The sequence below is a fragment of the Salmo salar genome, chromosome 09 (assembly GCF_965601325.2).
Source record: "Salmo salar chromosome 09, fSalSal1, whole genome shotgun sequence".
Lineage (NCBI taxonomy): Eukaryota > Metazoa > Chordata > Actinopteri > Salmoniformes > Salmonidae > Salmo > Salmo salar.
Genome location: NC_138299.1, coordinates 9,316,733 through 9,339,700, shown reverse-complemented (window position 1 = coordinate 9,339,700; position 22,968 = coordinate 9,316,733). Strand labels below are relative to the sequence as shown.

The 22,968-nt window shown below is 43.5% G+C and overlaps 1 protein-coding gene and 1 long non-coding RNA gene across 2 annotated transcripts in view; one reads left to right on the top strand and one right to left on the bottom strand.

Annotated features, from left to right (window-relative positions):
- The window catches only part of pacrg (parkin coregulated), a 275,762-nt gene that overhangs the window by 111,997 nt on the left and 140,797 nt on the right, over nucleotides 1-22,968 (top strand). Inside the window, exon 3 of the mRNA NM_001141061.1 lies at nucleotides 14,688-14,859. Coding sequence (NP_001134533.1) covers nucleotides 14,688-14,859 — 172 coding nt within the window. The remainder of the gene's footprint in view (nucleotides 1-14,687; nucleotides 14,860-22,968) is intronic.
- Nucleotides 5,578-13,547, bottom strand: LOC145857965 (uncharacterized). The gene is made up of 2 exons (XR_014378673.1): nucleotides 13,134-13,547; nucleotides 5,578-6,085 (listed from the first exon to the last, which is right to left on the bottom strand). It is a non-coding gene; the product is annotated as an uncharacterized LOC145857965 (long non-coding RNA).

Here is a 22,968-nt window from a genome sequence, read left to right as displayed (position 1 = left end):
TTCTGCCTGGGTGACTTTGCCTACCTCACACTTTCTCTACCACACACACACACACACACACACACACACACACACACACACACACACACACACACACACACACACATTATATCTGCCAGAACTTGGCTACTTTTCTCTTCCCTAAACAATCTGAGAATGTCAGCCTGCATATTGGGCTTGTTATTTGAAACAGACTAAACATTTGTCTTTCGTCTATTGTTGTGGCTCCCACACAAAATCAATGGGGCTCATTTATCAAACACGCATTGAGAATGAGCGTATTTGTTTGAACATTTCTGCAAAACTTTCAGCACTGTGTGAGACACTAAAGCCAAATGTATCAAAATTGAGCAGGCGGCTATGGACCAGTTATGCTATTGGTTTGCTGATAAAGCAGTAGCCAATGTCCCTGGGCCTATATCTTGCCTTTGCATTTTACAGTACATACACACACATATACAAATAAACACACACACACACACACACACACACACACACACACACACACACACACACACACACACACACACACACACACACACACACACACACACACACACACACACACACACACACACACACACACACACACACACATTTCCCTGTGCTCATATACACATATACACACACATTGACTCACAAACAGTCATGATGGATTGCTCCTTTCCATTTTAAACAGTTAGAATGCATGCTACCCTGGGGGACCCTTATGTGTGGAAGTACTTTGAAGTGTCCACATTTAATTAATCTCTAAGATGAATGAGTGGGAGCCAGAGCAGTTTGCCTGCGAGCAACCCGTCCGAGACACAAGTAGAAACAAATGTAGCAATGCCAGATAACCGTCTCTTTTGGGTTTTACTCCCAGCAGACCAGGGCAGATAACAATTCATTCTATCAATCAAGGCCTTGATTGTTTCAGATTGAGCCGCCAATTCTGCTGATTAGGGCAGAATGCTGATTACACTCTCCAGTGGTTGATTACAGTTTTCTTTGTTGTCGTGACTCTCTGTCGTCCTGCTGGGAGGTCGCTGGGTGTAGTACTGGGTGCAGTGACAATGACAAGGACAATTGGCTGTAGCCACAGTTCAGTATAGTAGTGGCTGCAGTTTGAAGACATTTACACACACACACACACACACACGCACACACACACACACACACACACACACACACACACACACACACTCTAATAAGATAATAGTGGGAGGGTGTTGTATCAAGCAGCTGTTACAAATGGCCAGGCACATCTGTTCCTCTTATCCCTCTGCACATCCTGTATAGAGCTGTCTTCAGCCAACTCCAACACTAGCAGGTGTGAAAGCCCATCACTACACCCACCCCTTCTATCTCAGGGTTTCCCAAACTCGGTCCTTGTGACCCGAACATTTAGTTTTTTGCTAGCGCTACACAGCTGATTCAAACCAGTTGTCAAGCTTTTATAATTTGAATCATGCTCTCCATTTTTATCCCCCCTCTTACTTTCTCTCCCTCCCTTGTCATACTCCAGTGTCTCTCTCTTTCTCGCTCTCCCTTGTCATACTCTCCGTCTTTGTCCCTATGTCTTGTCATGTTCTATGGTGGAAGGTTGCTATTCTGGCCTAGTTCCAGCTCATTGCTGGGACTCCCCAGCGCGCGCACACACACACATCCAGCCCTAATCTGGGCTTTATATAAAAGCTTTCATCTTAAAACTGGAGCAGGATCCAGGGAGTCTCCAACCGTGGCTATGTTCACTCCACTCCTCTATCCCTCACATCACACACACACACGCCACATGCACGCACTCATACACACACGCACACACTCCCTGCAGAGCCCAGTTAATTGCACAACCACGGCCCTCTGTGTATAGCAAATCAGGAAGCATGTGAGGTAGAGTTCTCAGCCTGAAACCGACGGTTCCCGACAGCCTTGTCTGGCCTGGTCTTATACCGGGCCGGGCCTCAAAGTTCTGCTCAGAAAAAAAATACTTTGTCTGCGGCCCTCTCTCAACCGCAGCAGCTGCAGACACTAGCAGCTCCAGGATTCCAATATTGGCTGGGCCAGAGACATTTATTTTTCTGATGATTCAAATGTTTCAAATTGCGATACGAATAGGCTGGAGTGCAGTCTGGAGAATGATGTTCCACAAGACCACGACAGGCAGCGCATCTCAGTATCAGGACAAGCCCATATTCCAATAGCATCTGTTTACGCTGATACATCCTAACAAAATACAGCCTATGACTATCCTGCTAATGTGCCTTGCTGGACCTTGTGAACTATCAAAAGTTGACCCATAACTGATCCAAATGTTTTCCTAATCAAACATGCATTCAAAACACGGGGCTTTTAAATGCTAATTCAAATGAATTTTTGGCAGAAAATCTTATTTGTTAATTGTTTCATTATTTAATATTCCCTTTATTTCATTTTAAAATAAAAATCTTGAAACACATGAATGACTTGTATGCTGTTTAATGACATGAATGATTGATTATATTGAAGTAGGATAAGTTACGTTAAAACAGATAAAACAGGACGTGCTCCCACAGCTCGATGGTGGATAGATTATTTAAGGCTACAACGTAAATCAAGAGCAAAATAATACTCTTGATTTAGACTACATGATTGCATACTAAAGGTTTAAGCTCAAGAGATGAGCAAACAAATAAATGAGCTACCACCTCTACTTGCCCAGCCACAGATTAACTAACCAAATATACAGACGGAGATTCACTGAAACAAAAGCACATTGATTGATTATCACACAAGTCAGAGACTTTTGGTAGGGAGTAGGACAGGCTACTACGCGAGTGAAGAGCAAAATCCACTTGTTAACCTCTATGGGCTAGGTGGGACGCTAGCGTGCCACCCGTGGTGCACTCCATCAACAGCAGGTGCATTTCAAGAGCGGCAAATTTGAATCCAAATAAATGTCAAAATTCAAATTTTTCAAAAATACAACTATTTTACACCATTTGAAAGATAAACATCTCCTTAATCTAACCACGTTTTACGATTTCAAAAAGGTTTTACGGCGAAAGCATAAATTTAGAGTATGTTAGGACAGTACATTTACAAGAGTTGTGTGTAATGTTTTGTCAAGTCAAAGACAGGGTCACCAAAACCATAAAACCAGCTAAAATGATGCACTAACCTTTTACAATCTCCATCAGATGACACTCCTAGGACATTATGTTGGCCTTTTTTAACCAGAACATGAATAATATTCAAGGTGGACGAATGCATACTCTTTTATAACGTATTGGAACGAGGGTACCCAACATGAACTCGCGCGCCAGGTGTCTAATGGGACATCATCGTTCCATGGCTCTTGTTCGGTCAGATCTCCCTCCAGAAGACTCAAAACACTTTGTAAAGGCTGGTGACATCTAGTGGAAGCAATAGGAAGTGCCAAAATATTCCTAAACCCCTGTGTTTTTCAATGGGATAGGTTTAAAGTCAATACAACACATCAGGTATCCACTTCCTGTCAGAAAATGTCTCAGGGTTTTGCCTGCCAAATGAGTTCTGTTATACTCACAGACACCATTCAAACAGTTTTAGAAACTTTAGAGTGTTTTCTATCCATATATAATAAGTATATGCATATTCTAGTTACTGGGTAGGATTAGTAACCAGATTAAATCGGGTACATTTTTTTTATCCAGACGTGCAAATGCTGCCCCCTAGCCCTAACAGGTTAAGCTACATTACATGCTAGCAAAATGAGCTAGAATAAAGATGATCATGAGCGCTAACTTCAATTTAACTAACATTGCCATAGCCTAGTTGTTACCAATAATCCAAACGTATATTCAGTGAAAACAAATCAAAACCTGCTGAAATGAACATCTAGGTGACCATACACGACCATTGTTGTCACATCTGCTCCTCCCCTCCGGCGTACGACGTCGCCAGAGTACTAACCACCTGTCCTGGGATTCATCATTACGCACACCTGGCACTCATCATTACGCGCACCTGTCAATCATTATGATTCACACCTGGACTCCATTACCTTCATCATTTCCTCCCCTTATTATGTCACTCTCCCAGGTTCACTCACTAGTTGGTATTGTTCTTGTGTATTGGCCTACTGCCTTATGTTAGTGTTGTGTTCTTGGTTTTGTTGTTTTATTAAAACATTTCACCTGCACCTGCTTCCAACTCACCGCCCCGTCATTACAATTGTTTTAAATTAGTATAACCGTTGGATATGACTTTCGGAGTTTCAGTATAAGCAAGAATTACATGCATTCAGTTGCATTAGCCTACTTAATATCAAATATTTTCATTGTTCAGTTCATCATAACTAAGGTGAGTTTTTGGCTCTCTGCGCTTTTTCTATGCCCGATGGCTGTTTCCTCGTCTCCTCACTCTGCTGCCGCCCGCCTCCGCCACATTGTTCTCAACACCCGTTTAAATCAATACTGTTTTTTAGAAATCAGATTTTTTTTTTCGGGTACGGGCTCATTTCATTTCTGTGATGTCAGGCTGGCCTGGGCTCAGGCTTCAGCTCACCGGTCTTGGGTCGAACCAGGCTTGAATTGTCAGGCCCGATAAACTCTAATGTGAAGACAGGGCTCAAAGGCCCGTCGTGTATGTGTACCTTAGCAGCTTATGCCTTGGCAGACGTTTGTTGTTACGATACTGTGCTTGTGTATAAACTGTATGCATGTTTAGAGAGAGAGAGAGACAGGGAGAGAGGGGGAGGAAAGAGAGAGGTGTCTATTGTTCACATGTGTGTCTGTGCTGTGAATGAACCTACTTGAGGCATTTTGTGATTCTTTGGCAAGGCTTGAAAAGCGATATGAGAGAGAAAGCGAGAAACCGAGAGAGAGACGCGCACACACACACACACACACACAGAGAAAGAGTGCACTACCATGCAAAGTTTTCGCCTCTGCCTCTATAAGCTTTCTCATCATCCTGCTAACGGTAGCAGGATTTGTGCAGTAACAGGAACATGGTCTAATGGGGACAGACTTTCAATTACAATGGCTAATGATTAGTAACCATAATAGCAAAGTATGCCTGAAAAGGCCTATGGGACCACTGTGTACACATCAAAACAATTCAGTGTGTGTGTGTGTACGCCCCTCTGTCAATGGGTGTATTCCTGGCTGAGAATAGGCTACCCTCTTGAATGTTTGGATGCATGCCTGTCTAAATATGTGTACAGGGTCTATTTGGGAGCAGAGAGTACAGTACATATGTGGGTGTGTGTTCAGTTGGATTACAGGATTACAGCTGGTTCATGGTGACTACAGTAGTTGATGAATGGGGTTGTCTCAGTGTCGGTGAGGTCCCAATCTAAATGAGACCTACATGAAGCACAGTGGCTTTCCTCTAGGGCAGGCCTGGGCAAAGGACGGCCCGGGGGCTGTATGCTCAGATCACATAAAGAAATTGCGATAGTAAAGTTTTGAAAAACGTGTTTGTTATTCAAATTAAAAGCCCAATGAATACTCTCCTTTGTGTAATAATTTAACTCCCACCGCATGTGGGACATTTATTTTGAAGGCACGTATAAATAACAACTGCACAATGACAGACTATCAGGAATCAAGGTAAGACCCAGACGCAGACACATCGAATTGACAATAGTTTAATATTTCAACAGGGGCAGGCAATAGACAGGTCAAGGCAGGCAGGGGTCAGTAACCCAGAGGTGGAGCAACTGTACCGGACGGCAGGCAGGCTCAGGGTCAGGGTAGGCAGAGGTCAACAATCCAGAGGTGGGGCAAATGTACAGGTCTGCAGGCAGGCTCAGGGTCAGGGTAGGCAGAGGTCAACAATCCAGAGGTGGGGCAAATGTACAGGTCTGCAGGCAGGGTCAGGGTAGGCAGAGGTCAACAATCCAGAGGTGGGGCAAATGTACAGGTCTGCAGGCAGGCCCAGGGTCAGGGTAGGCAGAGGTCAACAATCCAGAGGTGGGGCAAATGTACAGGTCTGCAGGCAGGCTCAGGGTCAGGGTAGGCAGAGGTCAACAATCCAGAGGTGGGGCAAATGTACAGGTCTGCAGGCAGGCTCAGGGTCAGGACGGGAAAGGGTCAAAACCAGGAGTACGAGAAAAAGGAGAGACTGGGAAAAGCAGGAGCTGAGAACAAAAACGGAAACAGGAGACAAAGGGCGGTGAGAAATAGGTTTAACTCTGGACACATGAAAGGTGGAATGTATATGAAGGGTACGGGGCAACAGAAGACGAACAGCAGAGGGGCTAATAATCTTGGAGATGGGAAATGGGACGATAAATCAGGGGCAGATCCCGGGTGGATAGGCGTACCTTCTGCCCGAGACGATACCGGGGACCGATGGCAATCTGCTTGTCGTCGATACATGGAGGTGGTCTTGAGGAGGGCCGCCCGGGGTTTCCTCCAGGTACGACGACAGCGGCGGGAAAACATCTGGGCAGAAGGTACACTGACCTCTTCCTCCTGCTCGAGGAAGAGGGGGGGCTGATACCCCAGAGAACACTCAAACTGAGATAGACCCGTGGCAGAGCAGGGAAGGGTTTTGCGGGCGTACTCGACCCACACCAGCTGCTGGCTCCAGGAGGTAGGGTTGGCGGAGACCAGACAGCGCAGAGTAGTCTCGAACCTGGTTGGCTCGTTCCGATTGGCCATTGGACTGGGGTTGGAACCCAGAGGACAGGCTGGCTGACGACCCAATGAGGGCACAGAACACCTTCCAGAACCGGGACGAGAACTGAGGCACCCGGTCGGAGACCATGTCCACGGGCAGTCCATGGATCTGGAAGACGTGCTGCAAGATCAACTAGCTGAGCTGAACCCAGATCAGAAAATGATTTTCCTGCATTGGGTTATTCATCAGGAGGTGCTCTGTAAATGGATTCTGAAAATGAGCCATGTTGTGGATACAGTCACTAAAGTGGTAAACTTCATAAGAGCAAAATCTTTAAACCACAGACAGTTTCTCACTGTTGGATGAGACAGAGTCAGGTTATGCAGATCTCCCCAACCACACAAACGTGAGATGGCTGAGTTTGGGGAAGGTGCTTTAAAGGTTGTGGGACCTGAAGTCGGAGATTGCTGAGTTTTTGCAAATGAAAGGAAAATATGTGGATTTCCCTCAACTGCAAGGCATTGAATGGTTGGCTGATTTTGCCTTCACTGTGGCCCTCATGAATGAACTGAATTCCAAACTACAAGGGAAGGGCCTTTTTGTACATCAGATGTACATCCTTGTCAAAGCCTTCAAGGGAAAATTACTCCTCCTGACCCGCCATGTAGAAGCCAACATTCTCACTCACCTCCCGACACTACTTGTCTGTTCCCTATCAGATGACCAGCGGGAGAAGTATACATCGCTGCTGCGTGCTTTGAACGGTGAGTTTTCTCATCGTTTTGAGGATTTCAAAGTGTTGGAAAATGACATGCTGTTGGTTTCCTCTCCTTTCACCTTCAGTGTGGATAACGCTCCGACTGACCTGCAAATTGAGCTTATCCATCTTCAGTCTGATGCTGTGATTGGAGAACTATTCAAAACAATGTCACTGACGGAGGTTTATGCATCTCTCAATGAACAAAACTTTCCAAAGATTAGGAGTCATGCTCAGAAGATGTTTGTACTGTTTGCGTCAACCTATGTATGTGAACAGACATTTTCAGTGATGAAATATAACAAGTCAAGGCACAGATAATCTGCTACTGACTCTCAGCTCTCAGCAATCCTGCGCATAGCGACGTCAGAAACTATACCTGACTTCACTGCTCTAGTCAATGCCCATCAGAGACTTCACTCCTCACACTGATTGAGTAGTTTAAATATAATGTTGAGCTCTCTTTTTTCTTGTTTTTGTGCGTACCTGTTAACAAGAGTTCTGTCCGTGGTGCTGAATGCACAGTGTACTTTTCTCTCTGTGTAGTTCACTGCATGTTTAATAATGAAAATACCTACCAAAAGGAGAACATGGATGTGGTTTATTTCTGTGCATGTTAAAAAAGTAAAATAAGTAGCATATCTGGATGTGATTTACAGTAGCTATATCTGTCACACAGTCATACACATGATGTATAATCCTGTAATATGATTCTGGCCTGCAATGGCAAAAATATATTCTAATGTGGCCCTCCATGGAAAATAATTGCCCAGGCAATTAGAGAGATGGCCTGGCACACACACTCAAACACATACACTCAAACACACACACACACACCTTGGTCAGTGTCCTCCTCATTGCTCTGAAATGGCCAACAGAAATTATCACCTGCAAGCTCTCACAGTCTCACTGCAGAACTAGATGTTTAACCACGTTCTCCAAACTTTCAATTTCGAAGTTGCTCCAAACGTCAAATTTCAGTGTTTTTGCTGCTCCTGCTGCTCTGTATCGTTACATAAAAACATTTTCGAGGTTAACCTCTAGAGGACCCCTTCGAGATAAAATCCCGTTAACGGGATTGGTTGGACAACAACCAGTGAGATAGCACGGTGTGAAAAAAATAAATAAAATCATCTCAAAATTAAAATTCAACTATTATACGGCATTTTAAAGATACTCTACTCGTTAACCTCTTACATCTAGACGTTCCGCTAGCGGAACACCTGCTCCATTATCCAATGATGGGCGTGGCGCGAAATACAAACTCCTCTAAAATACAAAAACTTCCATTTTTCAAACATATGACTATTTCACAGCATTTTAAAGATAAGACTCTCCTTTATCTAACCACACTGTCGGATTTCAAAAAGGCTTTACAACGAAAGCAAAACATTAGATTATGTCAGCAGAGTACCAAGCCAGAAATAATCAGACACCCATTTTTCAAGCTAGCATATAATGTCACAAAAACCTAGAAGACAGCTAAATGCAACACTAACCTTTGATGATCTTCATCAGATGACAACCCTAGGACATTATGTTATACAATACATGCATGTTTTGTTCAATCAAGTTCATATTTATATCAAAAACCAGCTTTTTACATTAGCATGTGACGTTCAGAACTAGCATACCCCCCGCAAACTTCCGGGGAATTCGCTAACATTTTACTAAATTACTCACGATAAACGTTCACAAAAAGCATAACAATTATTTTAAGAATTATAGATACAGACCTCCTCTATGCACTCGATATGTCCGATTTTAAAATAGCTTTTTGGTGAAAGCACATTTTGCAATATTCTAAGTACATAGCCCAGGCATCACGGGCTAGCTATTTAGACACCCGGCAAGTTTAGCACTCACCAATATCAGCTTTACTATTATAAAAGTTTCATTACCTTTTGTTGTCTTCGTCAGAATGCACTCCCAGGACTGCTACTTCAATAACAAATGTTGGTTTGGTCCAAAATAATCCATCGTTATATCCGAATTGCGGCGTTTTGTTCGTGCGTCCCAGACACTATCTGAAATGGTAAATCAGGGTCGTGCGCGTGGCGCAATTCGAAATATTCCATTACCGTACTTCGAAGCATGTCAACCGCTGTTTAAAATCCATTTTTATGCCATTTTTCTCGTAAAAAAGCGATAATATTCCGACCGGGAATCTCCTTTTAGCTAAACAGAGGAAAGAAAACAAAGCATTCGGTCGACGCGGGCACGCGCCTGAGTCTCACAGTACTGTAACCAGCCACTACCCAAACACGCTACTTTGTTTCAGCCAGAGCCTGCAAAGCCACGATTCAGCTTTTTACCGCCTTCTGAGACCCTATGGCAGCCGTAGGAAGTGTCACGGGACAGCTAAGATCCTCACTCTTCAATAAACAGAGACAAGAAGAACGACACCTTGTCAGACAGGCCACTTCCTGCCTGAAACCTTGTCAGGTTTTTGCCTGCCAAATGAGTTCTGTTATACTCACAGACACCATTCAAACAGTTTTAGAAACTTTAGGGTGTTTTCTATCCATATGTAATAAGTATATGCATATTCTAGTTACTGGGTAGGAGTGGTAACCAGATTAAATCGGGCACGTTTTTTATCCAGCCGTGAAAATACTGCCCCCTAGCCATAACAGGTTAATCCAATCACATTGTCCGATTTTCAAAAAGGCTTTACGGTGAAAGCAAAACATTAGATTATTTTTAGGATAACACATTAGCAAAAAAAAAAGAAAAGCCATTTTCCAAGCACGGATAGCCGTCACAAAACCAGATATACAGCTAAAATTCAGCACTAACCTTTGACAATCTTCATCAGATGACACTCCTAGGACATCATGTTAGACAATACATGTATTTTTTTTGTTCGATCAAGTTCATATTTATATCCAAAAACCCAATTTTTACATTGGCGCGTGACGTTCAGAAAATGTTTTCTCCCCATAACTTCCAGTGAATAGGCACATACATTTACAGAAGAACTCATAAACGTTGACAAAATGTATAACAATTATTTAAAGAATTAGAGATAATCTACTCCTTTATGCAACCACTCTGTCAGATTTCAAAATAACTTTACGGAAAAAGCACATTGTTCAATATTCTGAGTACAGAACTTAGCCTTCAATGCTAAGCTATACAGTTAGCCTACAACCACGGCGTCGACAAATCTCAAAAAATATGTTCGAAATATTTTCTTACCTTTGCTGATCTTCGGCGGAATGCACTCGGAAGGGCACCCACTTCCACAAGAAATGTTAATTTGTTCTGCAAAGTCCATCATTTATGTCCAAATACGTCCGTTTTGTTGACCCATCCAGAACACTTTACAATGCCATGTGGCGTGGACGCAAATCCATAGACGAAATGGTCAAAGTTCCATTACCGTTTGTAGAAACACGTCAAACGATGTTTACAATCAATCCTTTAGGGTATTTTTTAACGTAAAATTGTGATAATTTTACACCCGGGCAATAGGTATTCATCCCAGAAGAAAAATAAAAAAACAACGAAGTCACGTGCACACGCGCCATAAGACACCTGTCCTCAGACTGGCCAGTGATTGACTGAGCCACGATTGTCTGCCCGGTAATAGGTGACGGATGAAACCAGTTCCTAAAGATTGTTGACAGCCAATGGAAGAGTTAGGAGGTGCAACGTAAATCCTATGTCACTGTAGTTTGTCAAGGGATTCAAAAGAAAAACTACATTTCTAATTTCTCTGACTTCCTGATTCAATTCTTCTCAGGTTTCTTGCCTGCCATATGAGTTCTGTTATACTCACAGACACCATTCAAACAATTTTAGAAACGTCAGAGTGTTTTCTATCCAAATCTACTAATAATATGCATATTCTATTTTCTGGGCCAGAGTAGTAACCTGTTTAAATTGGGTACGTTTTTCTTCCGGCCGTGAAAATACTGCCCCCTAGCCCCAACAGGTTTTAAGGGTTAAGTTTAGGCACTCATTCCAAATGGTTAAGATAAGGGTTAAGGTCTGGGATAAGGTTAACACCCCAAATAAAAAACAACAGTGTCCACGACTATGATAAAGAGCGCAACCTTTTAATCCAGAGTCATGGGATTACCCAAATGAGTCGTTAGTTGTGGAATTATGCCCATCCACCACCCCCGTCCACAACACCCTAGCAAAACCCAAGCCTATTTGATGGTAATAGTGCTCACTGTTGCCACTGGTGGCCGGTTTTGAAGGCATTTCCCCATGTCTTCAAGATAGACATCCAATTTTGACATCAATCTTGAACGACCTGGCTGATTACCACAGAAACAGGCTGAACTGGGACCCAAACCACACTCTATGCACCCGGCTACCCAAGACATGCACACAAATAGACACACACACCCCACTCTCCCCTGTGTCCTTGGTGCGCTGGCCCATAGTTAGCCTATGCATGCTGCCAATCCAGCCTAGAGCATAGAAATAGACTTCCATCACCCACCCATTGACTTACAGTACATGGGTATAACACGTTCTAGGAATTCTATTTCTATGGGCTGGAGGCCCCAGAGACTCGGGGTTTGTCTGAAATGGCACCCTGTTCCCTACATAGTGCCCTGGGGCCTGGTCAAAAGTAACACACTAGACTAGCCTATAAAGTGAATAGGGTGCTATTTCAGACGCAGACTCAGTCAAGTGTTTTAATGAGGAAGCCTTTGCTAACTGCTTAACTGCCGTGTCTCTGCCTCTCTCCACACTGACCAGAGGAGATGTGTGGGCCTCTCGTTGTCGCGGCCCGGCTAATTGCTGCTCAACAACGTCTCTTGCTGTCCCGTCTCATCGATTAAAGGCCCTCCGTAGGGAAACCTGGAGGCACCTAAAGACAAACAAACCTGAACGGCCAATCGATAAGAGTGAATGTGAGCGTTACCAGTCAGCCAAAGGCTCTGTACGTGTGTGTGTGTTTTGTGTGTGGGGTGGGGTCGGGGGGGGGGGGGGTTGTGTGTAATTCTCCAGTGCTTCCTGTGTTCTCCTATGGGATCTTTACCCAACACTACTCCACTCACTAACGTGTTTTCTGCCTCTGCATTTTGATGCAGTTTTGATTAGGCCCTTATCACAGATCTCAGAACAGGCTTCACACAGCTATAATTCTAAATCCCCTTGACTTGTACGCCATAGATAGTTTATGGCCTCAATATGAAAAACATATTAAGATAATCTATCAAAATTAAGAAAGTTTCACACTCCATGTATAAACTCCCAGCAATTTAATGGGTATTTACCTAATAAATTGCTGGGAGTTTATACATGGAGTGTGCGACTTTCTTTATTTTGATAGTTTCGCCGTCAGTCAGCACCTCCACCCAAACAATTTTTTCTGGGTGTGCACCAGCTCGTGTTTTTTAATTTCATATTGAGGCCACCAGTTGCCTATAAAGGTTCATATTTAAAGCTGGAATCCATACTTGGGGAAACTGCCAACAAGCTCTGACAGTCTCACTGCAGAACGAGACGTTTCTGCCAACATCACATTTTTAAGTTGTTTCAAACATCAAATTCAGAAGGTTAATAAGGGTTAAGGTTTTTGATATGTTAAAACAATGTTAAAACATTACGTTTAAGCACTCATTTAAAATGGTTACGGTAAGGGATAAGATGTGTCCGCCACTGGGATCGAACACCCGTAACCCGTAACGCGTCAAACACAAGCATACATCCTTTTACGACATTATAACCACAAAGAAGTTACTTCAAACAGCTAACACTGTTTTCTTTTCATCTGACGTCATTGAAAGTCATTGCATGCGCAATAGAAGAACAGTGTACCGTATTTTTTTCCCCTCACCATTCTGAATGCTCCTGTCCTCCATTTCATCAACAAAACAAAAACAATAACAAATGCGCTAGGGCGAACAGTGGCGTTGTTTCACCGTAAGTGGATTTCAGCTTAAAAATAGACCCTTTTTTATACACTTTAAAAAAAAAAAAGATATCGGACCATTTTCTAATCCACTGACTATGACATTGTCTGCTGCAGCCTATATGGCCACTCTGTATCTCTGCTTGAAGTGTTTTCTCTGTTCCTATGTGACTCGTCCTGCCACAGTGTCATCTCTCCCCCCACTCTCTCCCGGCACATATTTGCTTTTGTTCTTGTCTCCCTGCCTAGCTGACTCACAATGATGATCTTGACCAAGCCGGAAAAGGTCAAGGTTAGCCAACAAATTGCCTCAAAGCAATCAGCCCTATCGGTCTCTCTGCTAACACACCATTTGCTCTCTCTCTCTCTCTCTCTCTCTCTCTGTTTACCCACGCGACTCGTGTCAGGGGGTCCGCCCACTTTGAAGTCGTACCTCTAAAGTGGGGGCTCTGCGAGAGCCGGGGACATCAAAGCGACCGTGGTCCACGTGGTGGTGACATTTCGGCGGCAGCGTGACCCAGTGGGGTGTAGCAGGGATTGGGACGATGTGGCTCAGCTGTCCTTTAAGACCCCTGGCTACTCCAGGGCTGTGGGGTGTTTGCCTCTACTCTACACAGGATTGGCTTTCATTACATGAAACAGGATCCCCCCCCCCCTTACCCCTCGGCAAACAATAGAGGCACCACCGTGCTCTGGAGTTCATACAATCTACTGTAACCAGACCTTCTGTGGACACACATGCTCCAAACACACACACATGGTCGCGGGTGCCTGTACACACGCATGCACACACGTTAAACACACAGACACAGAGATGGACGGACAGACAGACACACACACAGACACTCACACACAAAGAGAAAGTGTGTGAAAGGGTAGCTAGGGGTGCCCTTGTCACCTGGCCTTTCCTGTCAAGTATGGTGCGAGTTCATCACAACACAAGTCATTCTGCTGCTATGCCTACTTCAATACATTGTAACATACCCAATATCAAAGCATGTAATCCACACAGGTTCAGTAGCTGAAGGAATGTATTTATGTGTGTAGGCTGGTGTAGCTGTTTTGGGGAGTATAGGCTTGTTATTAATGTGTCGGTCCACAGGATACCACATGTAGGGGTGTCATGATCTCCCCAACAGCTGTCTTCAGCTGTGGCTGGTATTATAAACACCTTCTAAAGCCAGGCTTGGTTAGAAGGATTGGCCCTGGATATTGTGTGAGTCCAAGGACAAACAAAACGAAAGGGCATAAGATGAGGAAAGACCATGACTGTGTTCTATTACAATGTAGAGGATGAACTAGGGGAGATCCCCTTGCATTGGTTCACTCACATTCAGTCCCTGGTGACCATGTAGATGTGTGTGTCTGTGTGTGCAGCGCTGTTTCTGCTGAATCAACATGTTTCCAGGAATGCTAGCTGTTAGAAAGCCATCTCGCACATGTTGATGGAAATGTGTGTGTGTGTGTGCGTTGTCTCAGGTGGAGATCGAGAAGCTCGACTACCACCACTACCTCCCTTTGTTCTTCGACGGGCTGTGTGAGACTGTGCACCCCTATGAGTTCTTCGCCCGCCAGGGGGTCCACGACATGCTCGAGCACGGGGGCACCAAGATCCTGCCCGTCATCCCCCAACTCATCATCCCCATCAAAAGTGAGTAGCAAAACGTTATTGAAACGTCACAAAAACACTGCCGTAGCGTTATTACAGCACAAATACTACTGTTAACTCAACCACAACACTTATCATCATCCTTTTCAAGAGTGAGTGGCCCCAAACATTACAGAAACATCACAGGAACAGTGTCACAACATTATCAGACCATAAACACGACTCTTTCATACAACCACAACCCTCTCACAGCGAATCTAGGCCAAATCTCCTATAACAAAATTATAAAGAGATAATTTACTGACATGTGGCCAGACAATGGATAAATCCCCAATGCCCTATTCTTCAGCCACTAGTTGTTGCCATCCACACAGTGAGGATCTCAGTGAAAAGCCCACATATGGCCCCTTGCATCTTCCAGACATATTATTATTAGACAGCAGGGCTAAGTGTTCTTGTTTTGCAGTTAGTGGATGAGACCCAGTCATAAGGCAAGGCTGCTAAGCTGCCATGAATATGGGGACACGCTACATTTAAATGTGCTTTGCCTCTATGACTCTGGCGAGTCCGGCAGGACAACACCTCATTGGTTTGGTAACGTCTGCTTCCAACTCACACCCTCAAACAGGTAGATCCCCTGAACAAAGCTCACCCTCCAGATGCCAATCACCTGAATTCTAATCACCAGTTCACACACCTGTGTGTCATTATCACACACTATTTAGTTCAGTTCTTTCACCGCATCACTGTGAGTTATTGTTTGTTTTGAGGCACACGTCTTTCTGAGCTCTGTTTTCCCCGTGATTTACTCCTCCCGTGTATGGTAGTTTTTGCCTGCCTCACTAACGACGCCTTTTGCCTATTCCCTGCCTGTACTCTAGCCTATCGGATTTCCTGTTATCTACCTATTGCCTGATCTCCCGGACTACGTTACTAGCCTTTTCCCTGCCTGTACTGTTGCCTTGTTGGACCCCCTGTGTATGACCTTCTGCCTGCCCCTGGACCCAGCTACCTGCCTCCTCTTGTGGTCCTTTGCAATAAACACCCGCTGCGTCCTGCGCTTGAAACCAGCACTCTGTCTCCCCTCATGTTCATTACAGGTTTGTCCTGAAATCACAGGCACAGTTGGCAGGCCGCAGGCTAGTTGGTCACGTCCAGGAGTGAGCGAGGACTAGCAAAAATAGCTTCAACATTTAGACAGGGATGAAACGATGAACACACAGGCTTCTAAGTTGTTATATGTAGAAAAATATATAATGTATGATTCCATATGCTCGCATGCTCTCACTCTCTCACATCAACACACACACACACACACAAACATACGCTAACTTTCCACACACTGAGAGGGTTTGTTTTGCACTGGAGCCAACTGTGTCAGTTTCAAAGTGGGAGATTTTAAGCGGCGCCCAGTGAGTGAGTTTGAGCAGTTGGCCGTGTGTGTGTGTGTGTGTGAGTGCGTGTGTGTGTGTGTGTGTGTGTGTGTGTGTGTGCGTGCGCTCAGTGTTTCAGCGCCTGCTGAGGCAGAGGGGTGGAACGACCAACATGAGGCAAGGCCGCTGGAGACATGAAGACATGCTGACAGGTTGACCCTGGCAATAGAGTACCCCCCCCCCCCCCCCCCCCCACACACACACACACACTGCTTACTGAGTCGCAACAGAGGACGGACAGAGCATGGCCCAGTGCACATCATAACACCAAGACACAACGGTGTGTATGTGGGTGTGTGGGTGTGTGTGTGTGTGTGTGTGTGTGTGTGTGTGTGTGTGTGTGTGTGTGTGTGTGTGTGTGTGTGTGTGTGTGTGTGTGTGTGTGTGTACATGTGTTTTGGTTTTTGTGTATGTGACTTTTTGTTGTTTACTTGATTTACACTAGAATTCCCATTTTTCAATTTATTCACATAGTTTGTTTAATTTACCAATTGATTTCATTTGAGAAAGTCTGATTGCTGTCTGGTCGTGCATTCAGCTGTTTCACAACACTCTAAAACCTAATGGCTGCATATCGATATATGATTTTTAGACTATCGACAACTCATGAATGTGATGAATGTGTTTTATAAATAAAAGACAGCTGACATTGTGTTTTTGACTGAGACGATTATTGCTTTGATGCCTCGTCTTCAAAATTTGTCCTTGGTGGTACTAGGCCTATACTGCTTAGATCTGTATCCTCTCATACACGTGTTCAAGCACACACACACACACACACACACACACACACACACACACACACACACACACACACACACACACACACACTCATACCCAAGTCCACGTAGCCACTATGTCCACTCATGCATACTGACTCCCTCATATAGTAGCTACAAATTCCTAAGACCCAAAGGTGAACCAGTCCTTATGAAAACGCACATCTAGCTGTGATAATGGAATTTTAAATGGCCTGCTTGTTATTAGCTTCTTGGTTTATTAAAATCAGGCCCATTTTGGCCTGCCGTGCGTCAAACCCGCCGGCCCATGTCTGTGTTGCAGATTAATTACTTTTCAATAGAACTCCAAGGAAGGAGGGAAAAATAAGTGCAGGCTGCAATCTGAAAGGCAGAAAGTTCTCTCTGACTGACGTTAATATAGAAGCCTCCATCTGGCTGGCGCCGACGGGCTGTTATCTTGCGACTGGCTAAATCACGTTGTTGGACTCTGTGAATTTTGATGATCATGAGTCATGACTTCAGGTCACCCGATGAGAATACGCAATGGGCTGTGCCGTCGTCATAGACCTTTACTCTGAAACTGAACTCAGGTCAATGTGGATTGCGCTCGCCTCCTTGCACCCACCTGTCACAGAGGCTACATTAGGCTAGAACAGGGTTCCTCAACAGGGTTTCCCAAACTTGGGGGGGCAAATCACCTTGGTCCACAAGTTTTCTTAGCAAAATAATAAGGGAAGGGGATTCCTAGTTAATTGCACAACAATGCATTCAACTGAATTGTGTCTTCCGCATTTAACCCAACCCCTCTGAATCAGAGAGGTGTGGATGGCTGCCTTAATCGACATCCACGTCTTCGGCACCCGGGGAACAGTGAAGTTAACTGCCTTGCTCAGGGGCAGAACGACAGATTTTTACTTTGTCAGCTCAAGGGATTTGATCCAGCACACTTTCGGTTACTGGCTAAACTCTCATACCCACTAGGCTACCTGCCGCCAATTGTGGATTAAATTGATTGAGATTTCTTGTCACTGGCCTACACATAATACATTCCTTAATGTCAAAGTAGAATTTTTTTTAAAGCTGAAATATCTTGAGTCAATAAGTATTCAATCCCTTTGTTATGTCAAGCCTAAATAAGTTCAGGAGTAAAAATGTGCTTAACAAGTCACATAATAAGTTGCCTGGACTCACTCTGTGTGCAATATTAGTGTTTAACATGATTTTTGAATGACTACCTCATCTCTGTACCCCACACATACAATTATCTGTAAGGTCCCTCAGTCGAGTAGTGAATTTCAAACACAGATTCAACCACAAAGATCAGGGGGATTTTCCAATGCCTCGCAAAAAAGGGCACATATTGGTGTGTGTATATATATATATATATATATAAAGAGACATTGAATATCCCTTTGAGCATGGTGAAGTTATTCATTACACTTTGGATGGTGTATCAATACACCCAGTCACTACAAATATACAGGCATCCTTTCTAAATGAGTTGCCGGAGAGGAAGGGAACCACTCAGAGATTTCACAATGAGGCCAAGGGTGACTTTAAAACAGTTATAGAGTTTAATGGCTATGATAGGAGAAAACTGGATCAACAACATTGTAGTTATTCCACAATACTAACCTAATTGACAGAGTAAAAAGAAGGAAGTCTGTACAGAATAAAAATATTCCAAAACATGCATCCTGTTTGCAACAAGGCACTAAAGTAACACTACAAAGAAATTGGCAAAGCAATTCACTTTTTGTCCTGAATGCAAAGTGTTATGTTTGGTGAAAATACAATACAACACATTACTGAGTAAGACTCCATACTGTCAAGCATAGTGGTGGCTGCATCATGTTATGGGTTTGCTTGTAATTGTTAAGGACTGAGGAGTTTTTCAGGATAAAAAAAATCTACTGAATGGAGCTAAGCACAGGCAAACTCCTAGAGGGGAACCTGGTTCAGTCTGCTTTCCACCAGACACTGGGAGATGAATTCCCCTTTCAGCAGGACAATAACCTAAAACAAGGCTGGAGTCTACACTGGAGTTGCTTACCAAGAAGACAGTGAATGTTCCTGAGTGGCCGAGTTACACTTTTGACTTAAATATACTTGTAAATCTATGGCAAGACCTGAAAAAGGTTGTCTAGCAATGATCAACAACCAATTTTACAGAGCTTGACGATTTTTGAAAAGAATAATGGGCAAATGTTGCACAATTCAGGTTTGGAAAGCTCTTCGAAACCTAGAAATACTTACATCTGTAATTGCTGCCAAAGGTGATTCTAACATGTATTGACTCATGGGGCTAATTTTCAAATCAAGATATATTAGAATTTTCCTCCACTTTGACATTAGAGAATTCTGTGTAGATTGTTGACAAAAATTACAATTAAATCAATTTTAATCCCACTTTGTAACACGTGGAAAAAGTCTAGGGGTGTGAATACTTTATGAAGGCACTATATATGTAATTGTAAACAAATGTAAGCAAGGTTTGAAATTATGTTTTAGTTAATATATTGTATTTGTTTGGGCTTCTTGCGGACAATTTGCCTCCTACAAATTATTAGTAATTATATGTTTTGCCCCCTGACCATCCGTTCAAGAAAAAATAAGCCCACGGCTGAATCGAGTTGATAATCCCTGAGATAGTGTAACGGCCGTCGTTCAAATGAGACCAAGGTGCAGCGGAGGATGTGTTCATCTTACAAGATTTTAATAACCGAATGAACACTATACAAAAAGAACCAAAAAACGACCAGCAACAGTTCTGTCAGGAACAAACTAAACAGAAAATATTCACCCACAAACCCCAAAGGAAAAACAGGCTGCCTATGTATGACTCTCAATCAGCAACAACGATCTACACCTGTTCCTGATTGAGAGCCATACACAGCCGAAACAAAGAAAACCACCAACATAGAAAAAGAAACCTAGAACGCCCACCCATGTCACACCCTGGCCTAACCAAAAATAGAGAACAAAAAACCCTCTCTATGGCCAGGGCGTTACAGATAGAATGATTGAGAAAAGGTTGAGTATTATGATGTGAGTTATGAGGTGTTGCTTTTGCAACCTTGATAGGCTTCAATCATGGCACAGGAGGGATTCTTTTTAGCACTTTGAGCCCAGAGTTTCATGTAAAATAACCCAGACAAACTATAACATTGTCATTCCAACACTACCTTTTTCAATCGGAGGAAATAAATTATGAGAAAATTATACTGATATGCTGTCATAAGCATTTCCTACCCTCTTTAAATAAGGAACAAAATTCTCAGCCACGTCTCCATTGAGCCTCCACAGATTGGCGTAACATTTGTTCTCTCTACGAGACCAAAATTAAATTTTCATTACAAGGAGATCCCCGGCTTAGGCAAGAGAACATTTCGCAGTGATCTGAAAAGTCTATTTATATTACAACAAACTCGATTGACTAAAATCTTCAAAATGCCACTCACCTGTGACATTTGGGGGTGATGAGAATACAAGGCTGTGCTTAAGTTTTTGGGAACGGAATATCTAATCGACGCGGCTTGAATAGATGATTACTTTATTCATATCCGATGTGATGCTGATTGTACCAAACGTTAATACATCCGACTCAGATTCTCCCCCTTTTGTGAGAGGCGAGAGCCTGGATGAATAATTGAACAGTCCCACGGTCCAAATGTCACAGCTAGGGAAAATTGTTTGCGCTTGTGGTAATTAGAATTTCATTATTTGTTATGTGCGTTTGAAATCCCTGTCAGTCCAGATTCAACCTTATTACCGTGATGGCAGATAGCTCTCCCCGTGTGTGAAGGAACAGGAGAAAGATCCTAGAATGGATACACTCATACTGCATTGTCTGTAACACTAATACACGCAGTCACACACACGCATGCACGTATACCCACACATGCACGTAAACACACACACACACATTGAATGTATAAAATATGAAGGCTTTGAATGAAAGATGATAGGACCATCCATTCTTCATGTTCACATCCTGTCACACAGAGCATGTGTATAAATGACACCCCTGGGTTTGACGACACAATGTCCCTGTAATGGAATGTTAGCGGTGTGTGTATGAGTGTGTCATCGGTGTGTGTGGATTACACATTCTCTGTCTCTGACTGAGAGTGGGTTTGACATGAATATCACTTGTTTGTGATTGTGTGCATGTGTGTGTGTGTGTGTGTGTGTGTGTGGTGTGTGTGTGTGTGTGTGTGTGGGTGTGTGTGTGTGTGTGTGTGTGTGTGTGTGTGTGTGTGTACGCATCACCTCTCCAGAGCTGTTTTCCCCCTCTCATGTCAACCTGTCAGGCCTGTCTCGGTGCAGTGCAGTATGGCTGGAAGGGAGGCTGTGTCTGCGTGTGTGTGTGTGACAGCCATGCATTTGAATATGAGCTGTTTTAACACTCAGGCCACAGGTGACGCCGCATGCTGCTCCCTAAGTGTACTAACTGTCATACTACCCAGTTTATGGTTCCTGACCCCCCCCCCCCCCCCCCTCGCTCTCCCTCGCCCCCTCCTTCGCCTGCTAACATAATTCATTCTCGCCCTCTATGTCAGACATGTGTTTTCCCTCAGATAGCTTAGCTTCTCCCTTTTATTATTCAAGATTTGTTTTTGCATGAATAGTTATAACTCCTTTTAGTTCTGTTTATGACAATATCCACTTAAGGGGACTAAGAGCTATTGGGACTGTCCTATAGCTGCTTCAGCGGCTTTGAAGAAAAATGTTTGAACGGTTAGATTGTGTTTATCTTGGTTTTAATGGGCGATCTGCAGTTGCTACATCCATTTTAGGACTTAGAAATGTATGCATATTGATATACAGTGCATTCGGAAAGTATTCAGACCCCTTGAATTTTATAACATTTTGTTACGTTACAGCCTTAATCTAAAATGGATTCAATAGTTTTTTCCCCTCGTCAATCTACACAGGTTTTCATGAAGGATCGCTCTGTACTTTGCTCTGTTTGCCTTTCCCTTGATCCTGACTAGTCTCCCAGTCCCTGCCACTGAAAAACATCCCCACAGCATGATGCTGCCACCACCATCCTTCACCGTAGGGATGATGCCAGGTTTCCTCCGGACGTGACGCTTGGCATTCAGGACAAAGAGTTCAATCTTGGTTTCATCAGGCCAGATAATCTTGTTTCTCATTGTCTGAGAGTCTTTAGGTGCCTTTTGGCAAACTCCAAGGCTGTCATGTGCCTTTTACTGAGGAATTGCTTCTGTCTGGTCACTCTACCATAATAGTCTGATTGGTGGAGTGCTGCAGAGATGGTTGTCCTTCTGGAAGGTTCTCCCATTTCCACAGACGGACTCTGGAGCTCTGTCAGAGTGACCATCGGGTTCTTGGTCACCTCCCTGACCAAGATAGATGGCCACTGTGTTCTTGGGAACCTTCAATGCTGCAGACATTTTTTGGTACCCTTCCCCAGATCTGTGCCTTGACACAATCCTTTCTCGGAGCTCTACGGACAATTCCTTCGATCTCATGGCTTATTGTTGAGATTTCTAGCTCACTCAGGAAAATAAAAATAAAAAAATATATTTATTATTTACATTATTATTATATTACTTGAATAATATATCTGAATAATATATTGTCATTACTTGTTTGTTGTATTTCAGGTTTATGACCTGTGGTCATTTGATTTAATATAAAATTAAGGACAAAACACGAGTCATGACATTGTGTGCTTCCTGGTGAGCCTTTTCGGAGGGCTAAATAACAAAAATCCGAACACTTATGTAGATAGGTGTGTGCCTTTCCAAATCAAGTCCAATCAATTGAATATACAACAGGTGGACTCCAATCGAGTTGTAGAAACATCTCAAGGATGATCAATAGAAACAGGATGCACCTGAGCTAAATTTCGAGTCTCATAGCAAAGGGTCTGAAAACGTTTTTATTTGTAATTAATGTGCCCATAAAAAATAAACCTGTTTTCGCTTTTTCATTATGGGGTAGATCAT